A 9,171-nucleotide genomic window follows, 5' to 3' on the forward strand; every position below is an offset into this window, starting at 1 on the left:
GTGTATTCTGTAAGTATCATTTTTAAATTAAGAATATTTGGCAGATGTCGTATAGACTGAATTGTGTAACCGTGGCCAAGATGCCCCATCTCCATCTGGTGGCAGAATCTCTAAATTGCAAAATCGTGTTTTGAGGGATGAATAAACCACCTGCAAGTTGAAAATGTAAACAGCACATCATAAAATGATTGGAAACATCACACTGGCTGAAAGGTTAACTTCTGGACACATTAACTGCTAAGTCAAAATGTCCCAAAGGGTACCTTTAACTCCTATTAGTTTCAAGATAAACAGGTCTCCATTTCCTATGTAATTTAGAGGATGCTTGAGTTCTTAACTGGCCAGAGTATAAGGCAACTTTAACTCAAGCTATTGTTAAGAAATGGTTGTAGCTACAGTAATGAAAAAATAAGAACATACTGTCTTTTGAACAGTGGTTAGATTCCCTCAATGCCAATCAGTAAGTATTTGTTGAGCATTAAGGCTGGTTCTAGGCACTATGACCAATACTCAAGACATACAGTTGAGGAGAAGAAACATAAGTCAAATGATAGTAACCAATGCAGGGTAGTATCTAATTGATTACAAAATCGTATGGCACTTTATTTTAAGCACTAATTTGTCTAGAGAATATACTGGACCTTTAAGAATTAGGAAAGAATAAGAGGAGAGTGAAGGCAATGTCAAGAGCGAGGAGTGGGGAACCCTGATAAATAGGGGTATGGAAGGCAAGCGAACATGGCGCATTCAGGGAATGTGAAAGAGGAGCTGAGCTGGACCAGTGGTTCTGACTGGCAGGCAGTGGGACACTATGGCCATACAAGGCTGTATTATCAAAACTGGGCAGAGCCGTTTAGTTGATCTGCTGGACCATCACTGTCTGATACGTAGCCAGTTGCCACATGTGACTGTTGAGCGCATGAAATGTGGCTCATCCAAATCGATGTTTGGTAAAATGTAAAATAATGGTTTGGCCAAAAAGTTCATTCATTTAGTGAATACGTTGTTCAGTAAAGTTCTCCGTGAAAATGAAAAATGTGTCTTTTAGTCTCACTTAAAACCAAATAAACTTTTTGGCCAACCCAATACATATTGAATTCCAAAGACTTGGTACAAAGATGAATGTACAATTCCTTATTAATTATTTTATATTGGTGACATGTTGAAGTGAAGTTATTTTGGATACATTGGGTCAAATGAAATATATGTATTATTAAAATTAATTTCACATGTTTGTTTTTACCTTTTAAAAATGTGACAACTAGAGAATTTTAATTTACCTATGTGGCTCACATTATTTTTCTCTTGGACAGTACTGTAGTACGTAGAAAAGGCTTCATAGGTGAACAAGGGGAGAGAACTGACAAAAAGTGATGCTTGAATCCAGAAGTGCAGCTGGGGAGATTCCCTGAATACATTTCCAGAGAGGTCCCTTCTCAAATTTCTTTCAAAGTGACACATTGACATGGTATTTGTGATATTTTTTTTAGCTTAAAAAGAGGAAGCAGTGTGAAAGCAAGGCTGTGAGATGCCTAGAGCAGGTAACCAATGGGCAGTGCCTTTGTCTTGAATAGGCAGTGTGTTTCACACCATATTTTCTAGGTGAAGGGTCTTCTTTAACTAAACTGGAAGCCAAATCTAAACTAACTAGTTAAAAGAACCCAAACAATAATATCAAGTGCTTTGTTGGGCTTATGAAGTGTCATTTAGGAAATTTTCCTGTTCAAGCCAGGAGAACCTGCAAGACTCCAAAGAAAGCTTCACCTTTAGAAACCCATGGGCACATTAGAAAATTGAGTTTCGATGATAACCTTGGCTCAGACCATGTGCCAGCTTCTCTTCAGTCATCTGATGCCTATGGACCCCCCAAAAACACAGCAGTTTTGGGGGGACCTCCCCTAAAGTTTTGTGAAAGGCAGCCTCCGTGGGCATGTGAAAGGTAGCCTAATGCAGCCAGGTGTGTTTGCAGTGTACAGAGCTGAGCTCAGATGATTTCCCCTGGAGAACAAGAGTAAAGGCCCTTTAAAGTGAAATGCCTAGATTGCAAGGGGTGCCATTATCAGACCCTGGAGTTTCCCCTCTGAGAACTTGGAGTTCCACATTCCCACTTCATCTTCCATCTTCCTGGCCCCAAAGAATGAATAGCACTTTCCCAGGCAGAACACACATCACATGGCTGGGGCTCTGAAGGCTTGCTAACTGTCAAACCTTAGGCAAGTCCCCCATCTTTCTGGACCTCATTTTCTTATTTGTAAAATGGGCATCACGAGACCTCTCATGCCTACCCCATGCAGTCATTGTGACCAAAGGAGATAACACATTCCTAAGTGCTCTGTGAGCCATAATGCACTGTTTGGCTGGAAGGTCCCATCCTCATATCCCAACATCTGTCTGCAAAAGCAAGCTCTCTTGGGTAACATTAGCACTAGAGCTTTCACCAGTGTCTGAAAATCTAATCATCAGTTCCATCTCTTTAGGATATTTGTAGAACTTTCAGTAATATATGGGGTTTCCAAAAATAAAGAAATAACCCAACAATGTTTTAAATAAAAAATTGAAAAGAAATTGCAAACCAATTTTGTGAAAACGCTATCAGACATGAGTTTGTTACTGCAAGTAAATAAATTTATTTGTGAGCTTCCAGGTCATAAAAGGAAAAAGGAGAAACCTAGTGGATATTTGAGTTCTCATCCAATATAAGAAAGTATATAATTCATCTAGAGAAAGGAGCTTATTCCTGGCGCTAATTTCATGAAGGATTTATCAGGTGGATTCCTTTATGACTATGGAAGGCATCAGAAAAAAATAATAGTAATAAATTGGCTTCATCAGTGGTTTTGCCAGAGTTTATGTTCTTCATTTGGAGGTTTCTTATTTCAGCCCTTGACACAAGCTGGGGGTCTTGCTCTTGCCGAGTCCCCACTGACTGCCCTTTAGGAAGAGGGTCCTTGGCAACAGTATAAGCCTGTGTTTTAAACCTCTCAGTGGGCAACCACCCTGCTAACTGAAGATGCCCTCCATCCTCTCCTGGGTCTCGGGAGAAGGCTTGGCTCCGCCAGGTGCAAGAGTCCAGAGCCAATAAAAATGAACAGAGGGAGCTCTGGTGGCAAACAAGCAAAAGGGTCTCCTCGTTGTCCCTTAACTGCTGGGCTGGGGATCATAGATCCCGGGCCACCAAGGCCAGGGGTTCCCAAGCACCTCAGTGGGGCTGCTTCTGAGCTCAGGGAGGCAGACTACATCCAGGGAGGGCTCTGCCCAGCTCCTCCTGAGCTTCCGCCCCTTCCTTCCAGATCACACGGCAGCAGTACCAGAATGCGCTCACCGCCTGCCGCATGGACAGCTCACCTCAGTCCCCCGACGTGGAGGCCTTCACTGACGGAGACTCCACCAAGGCCCCCATGACCCGGGGCACACCCCAGACCCCCAAGGATGACCCTGCCGTCACCCTCCTGAGCAACAGGAACAGCCTGCCGTGTAAGTCAGTTGGGAGGATGATGGGCCGGGCTACCGTGGGGTAGGGACGGCCCTACCTTCCTCCTCAGTCCTGCCCAGAGCTGCCATCTTGTCCTCATGGGGCCCCAGGTCTTCTACAAAGCAGGGAGGTGACGCACTCACTGTCCTCCCCAGGCAGCCGTTCAGATGGGCTGAGAAGCCCCAGTGAGGTCGTGTACCTGAGGATGGAGGAGATGGCCTTCACCCAGGAGGAGATGACAGACTTCGAGGGGCAGAGCACACAGCAACGCTCACTGTCTCCTGCAGCTGTTCCCGTGAGAGCAGGTCAGGGAGGGAAACTGGGCCCTGCAGGAACAAGTGGGGGTGGGTGTCAAGGCCACCAGGTGCTGGGATGGCCCACGGTGAGCCATGTGAGGGAAGTCTGGGACCCCTGTCCCCTGTCCCACCTCATTCCACCAGGGAAGGGAAACTAAGGCTTACTGTGCACCTACCATGCGTCAAACCCATCTTAATCCATTCTCCTAGGAAAACAGTGTGTAGGACAGTTAGCTAGGTTTCCACCTGGATTCAGATCCTGGCTTCTCCACTTAGGAGCTCTGCAACTTAGGCAAGTTACTTTAACCTAAGACTAGGTTTCCTCATCTTAATAGATATACTTCCTTATATTAGTAGATATAAATCACAGTGGTGGGCTTCCCTGGTGGCTCAGTGGTTGAGAGTCCACCTGCCGATGCAGGGGACACGGGTTCGTGCCCCGGTCCGGGAAGATCCCACATGCCGCGGAGTGGCTGGGCCCATGAGCCATGGCCACTGAGCCTGCGCGTCCAGAGCCTGTGCTCCGCAACGGGAGAGGCCACAACAGTGAGAGGCCCACGTACCGCAAAAAAATAAAAAATAAAAAAAACACAGTGGCTAGCTCATGAAGTAGCTTTGAGCATAAATGAGATAACATTTACAGGAGGGCACATCATAGTACTTGGTACCATGCTCCCTAAATGTTAGGCATCAATAGTTATTATTAGGCCTAATTTACAGATTAGGAAACGGAGGTCAGCCATCACTCTTACTGACAAGGTTCGTCCCTTCCTTTGGGCCCCAGAGACTAGCTAGTAAGCTGGTTTTGAACTTTCACTTGCTGAGAAACATCAACCAAAACACCCTACCTGGATCCCTGGGTGTGTAGGTGGAAAAGGCTGTGTTCTTTCTTCTTTCCTTTCTCTCAGCATCAGATAGTGAATGTTGTCATATCAACCTGGACACAGAGACCAGCCGCTGCAGCAGCAGCTTTGAGGAAACCATGGGCCAGAAGTTGCTGAGAACCTTGAGTGAGTAGCTCTTCACCCAGATGAAAACGGCCCACCAGCTGGTTAGTACAAAAAACATGTTAGGATCTTATTCCTGGAGGAGGAACCATTGACTCCTGTTGGGAACCCTAATGAGGTACAATTGTGGAAACCCATAATAGGGCTCAGGCAGTACTGCACCTTTGATACTTTGGGGAACTGTCCCACTCAGTTAGTGGTCGTCTAGGACAGGAGTCTGCAAACCATGGCCACAGATCAAATCCTGACCTCCCTCCCCTGCCCATTCCTGTAAAAAATAAAGACTTACTGGATCATAGAACCCCCTTGTTATTGATGGCCACAATGGCAGAGTTGAGCAGTTGCAACAGGGACCAAACGGCCTGCAAAACCTAAAATATTTATAGTCTGGTCCTTTAAGGAAAGAATTTGTGTCTGGGACACTCAATAAAAAAGAAAGCAATATCCTCCGTGGAAGGAAGTCCATGGCAGAGAGAACAAGGTGAAAAATACTCCTTCCTAAAAACAATGGAGATGGGAACAGAGTGCCCTTCCATCCTTGAGGGCAGTTATATAATTACCCCCACGTACCCCAGTGCAGAAGGGAGGTTGCCTCTGATCTAGAGAATGTAGGTCCCTGGGCGGGGGGTGGGGGGCTCCCAGCTACACCCACCACCCCTGGCTCAGGGACATCAAAGTCCCTGAGACCAGTCCTCTCTCAGAGGGTGTCTGGCAGTCATTTGAGCTGGGGATGGGGAGGCGTGGTCCTGAGGCATTATGTGGGCTTCGCTCAGTCCCCTCCAGGAAATCTCCATTCCATTGGCACTAGCCTGGGTGTGCGGCTTTTTGGAGATGTCATCTCAGGTGGAAGGTGCATCCTAATCCTTCAAGATGTAAATATGCTGATGTCAGCACCAGGAGACAATGCAGGTTACTTCTGACAAACTGTCAAGGGCTTTGTCTCCATTCCTGCTTCTATTTTGAAGAAAGCTTAGACCACCGAAAGAGTATCAATGTCCTCCCAGTCTTGAAGATTGATCCTTACAAGCTGTGTTTTTCAGGTGGTCGAAAAAGGAAGAGGTCACCAGATGGAGAGAGAACCTCTGAGGAGAACTCCAACTTAACCCCTCTCATCACATGACAGGGCAGCCAGCGTTCGCTGGGTGCGTGAGATTCCAGAGCTTTGGGGAGAACCCGTCCTCCCATCATCTGCTTCTCCCCAAGGCCTCCCACAGGTGACAGAGCGTTCCGCTTTCCTTACCACCTCTTCACCCCTAGCTGTCAGTTTGGCAGATTTTCCCTCGTTCCTCCAGTTTGACTCAGAGCCTTGCGGTAGCCATAACGGAAGGAGGTGCCTCAGTGGAACATGCTAGAAATGGTCTTATCCACAGCACAGTCTGGGACTGGAGAAGAAATGACCCCAGGCTGACAGTGCCACTCGAGGATCCCTGATGCCCTTTTTTGTTCTTTGGTGTCCCCTGGTACCATATTTCATACTTAGGTCAAAAGGTGCCACCGGCAGACGGGCACAAAGGAGGCTGGAGAAGCAGATAGGAAGATTAGTTCAGGAGATGCACCAAGAATTCCTCCAGAACATTAGAGCAGCGGGACAGTCACATTGGCATGTGAAGTTACAGGACAGAAAACTGTCAGTGACCAGTTTCCTGTTAGATCAGGGTTCCAGCAGCCTGGGAGGTGTGTCTCAGCTGGAATGGAAAGAATGTGAGATGGAACCTCAAGTCACTGTATTTCCCAGGGACACATCTGCTTTGGCTCCTGATCAGTACTCATCAATCCAACAATAAATCTGCTCTGGAAGAGGAGGAGCAGGGAACAGAGAACCCCATTTGGGAGCCAGAGATGGAACTTCAGGTTTTAAGTTCAAAAATATATATATATATATATGTGGAAAGTTTTTAGCCATGACAAACCAAAGAGTGCCCAGGTCGGCCAAGAAGGATGCAAGCTCTCATGGGACTTCAGTGTATATTACACTGGAACACTGAAGAATCACTCTTCTTTTTTCATCCATTTCCCCCACCCCCACCCATTACTCCACTCCAGCAAGTCAGCTGAGTGTACTTTATTCTAAGAACGTACTGATCTAGATCTCTGGTTTTTCACCTGATGTTGGGGCAGGTGCAATTCCAAGCATCACCACCAGATGGCAGGATGACTGCACAGACCTACTTGAAGAACAAACTCGTTCTGATCCGGAACCACACAGCCAGCCTTAGGGAAAATGTGGAAGTAAGTGAAGGTTGTCTTTGGGACACCTGCCCCCCTTTCTGATGTATATCCCACCCCTAGATCAGGGATCCAGTGATCCAGTGCTACCTGCTGATCTCCAAACCATTCCCTAACTTATCTCTGGGGTATACTATTCAGGCTTCCCTTCCCTTCCTCCAAAACCTTTACTCTCACCTCCCCCCACCCATTCAATCAATAATCACATGGGGAGCGGGAGGCTGATAATTCTTCTGGGTTATTTGCATCTCAAAAGAAAATACCCAGAGGAACCTTTAACTCAGGGGGTCCTTAACTTGGGGTCCATTGCTCCACGGGGTCCATTGTTGGACTTCAGAGGGTCTATGAAACCCGTGACTGTCAGAATTTAGTGTCTGCGTTCTTATGTGTGTTTTACAGAGGGCTAAAGCTGTCATACGATTTTCAAAGGTCTCAGACCCACAAAGTGTTAAAACCCACTATTTTAACTAGTGGAACTTTCAGCCCAGAGTTTCTGCAGTGCAGAGTGAAGTGAATACTGGTTAGTTTGAGACAGATTTTGAGTTGTAAATGGTCTTCTCAAGTGTCCATCAAATCGATAGGGAAAGCTGGCACCCACCACGTGGAAGTCGTCAGAAACCCCTGACACACCCTGTGGTACTACTGTACAGCCTACACCCAACATAACTTGGTCCCCCTCCCCCACCAAACCAGAGCAGGTGTTGCCAACAGGAGGGGCACAGCATGTGGAAGTAGACTTTCCAGCTGGAGATGCCTTTTTCAGCAATGTATTATTGACTTCACATCCCTTGCCTGGCTCTGCCTGAGGATCAGCAGTGCATGACTTCTTGTAGATAACTCACAGCTACCACCCACCCCCAACACCTACTCTTGCCTGGTAGAAACAGGCAAAGTGTCAGCCCTTGGTGCTGGGTGCTCCGACTCAAACCAGTAAACGGTGAGTTTCAAACAAGGACTGCCATCATGCAGTCATCTTGCCCAGCTGGCCACTGGCCCGAGGGGGCCTGCCTGTCTAGTCTTCATTACCCCTTACGCCACTGCTGTTGCATTAATCCATCCCTTTGCAAAATCCCTAAGGAGCCTGTCACCACTCCCCTCCCTATTCCCCACCCCAACCCAAGATTTTCTTCAGATTTAAAAAAAAAAAAAAAAAAGAGGGTTTTAAAATAAAGCATTTGTGAAGGCTCAAAAAACTGTAAATAATTTTTAAATAAAATAAAAATGCTTTTCCTGGAATGTGGCTGTTTCCCTTGCCCCAGCATCTCAGTGTTCTGACATGGTTTCATTTGAGGTGCAGGGTGGGTGGTGCACACATATAATTATCTTACCTGAGGCCCACCTGCCTAAAGAGGCACCCCTCTTGAGACCAGGTATGAGGTTGCAGGTAAGATTACAGAAAAGCCCTCACGCTCTGCTTTGGGATATCAGATGGGTAAGATGTTGCAAGAACAAATGCCAGAAATGGAAAGTAAAAGCCGAATGAGAAGCCAGAGTGTGACTTCTGGACAAGGAAGAAGCACAAGGATGATAATGAGAAGGGCAGGCATTTGCCAGAGCCCCGTGATGTGCAAGGCATTGGGCTGGGTGCCTTCTAAGTTCAAGGTCTTGGGGGCCAAACCCAGTCTAGCTCTTGAGACAATGTGCTGGTCATACTGGCTCACTTCTGTAGGCCCTTTGGAGAGGAGCAAAAGTGGCCTAATTTCAGCACTTTTCAACCAAAGGCTGGGAAAAGGAATGAGGGAGTGGGCAGGGCTTATTGATTAGTTTTAAACCAAGACAGGAGCGAGGGGACAGCCAGACAGGTGGGCACAGGTGTTGGGGTTTTTAAGGTCTTTGCAGAGGGTTGGAATCTGACACCTACTACCAAAGTCTCCAACCACCACACAGGACAATTAGCGAGTGACCTGCACCAGTATGACCCGTGATTCTTCCCAGGAGCCTCCATAGGCTGTTAAGTTCATTAACAGTAAATAAATGATACAACTATTTTGCTGAGGGTTTTATGTGCCAGGTCTTGTGCTAAGCAGGTGTGCACTGTGAACCTCAGAGGTAGGACTGGTCCACGCTTGCGAGGAAGCACTCACACCCCTAGGCTCCGCAACTTCCTGGCCATGGAAACTTGAGCAATTCGCCTAAGTGTTCCCAGCCTATTTCATAGACTGTAAAACAG

General features: G+C 46.8%; 1 protein-coding gene across 2 annotated transcripts in view; it reads left to right on the forward strand.

The window, feature by feature from the left end:
• Positions 1–8,306, forward strand: part of CNNM1 (cyclin and CBS domain divalent metal cation transport mediator 1) — a gene marked incomplete at its 5' end in the record, with an annotated part of 49,381 nt that extends 41,075 nt beyond the window's left edge. For both annotated transcript variants that reach the window (XM_082631523.1, XM_082631524.1), the window contains 4 exons: positions 3,291–3,474; positions 3,628–3,777; positions 4,677–4,778; positions 5,816–8,306. In XM_082631523.1, coding sequence (XP_082487649.1) covers positions 3,291–3,474; positions 3,628–3,777; positions 4,677–4,778; positions 5,816–5,895 — 516 coding nt within the window. In that variant the 3' untranslated portion in view covers positions 5,896–8,306. The remainder of the gene's footprint in view (positions 1–3,290; positions 3,475–3,627; positions 3,778–4,676; positions 4,779–5,815) is intronic.
• Positions 8,307–9,171: the final 865 nt, after the last annotated feature.

This window comes from Mesoplodon mirus, assembly GCF_964341445.2.
Source record: "Mesoplodon mirus genome assembly, chromosome: 2".
In the NCBI taxonomy this organism is placed as follows: domain Eukaryota; kingdom Metazoa; phylum Chordata; class Mammalia; order Artiodactyla; family Ziphiidae; genus Mesoplodon; species Mesoplodon mirus.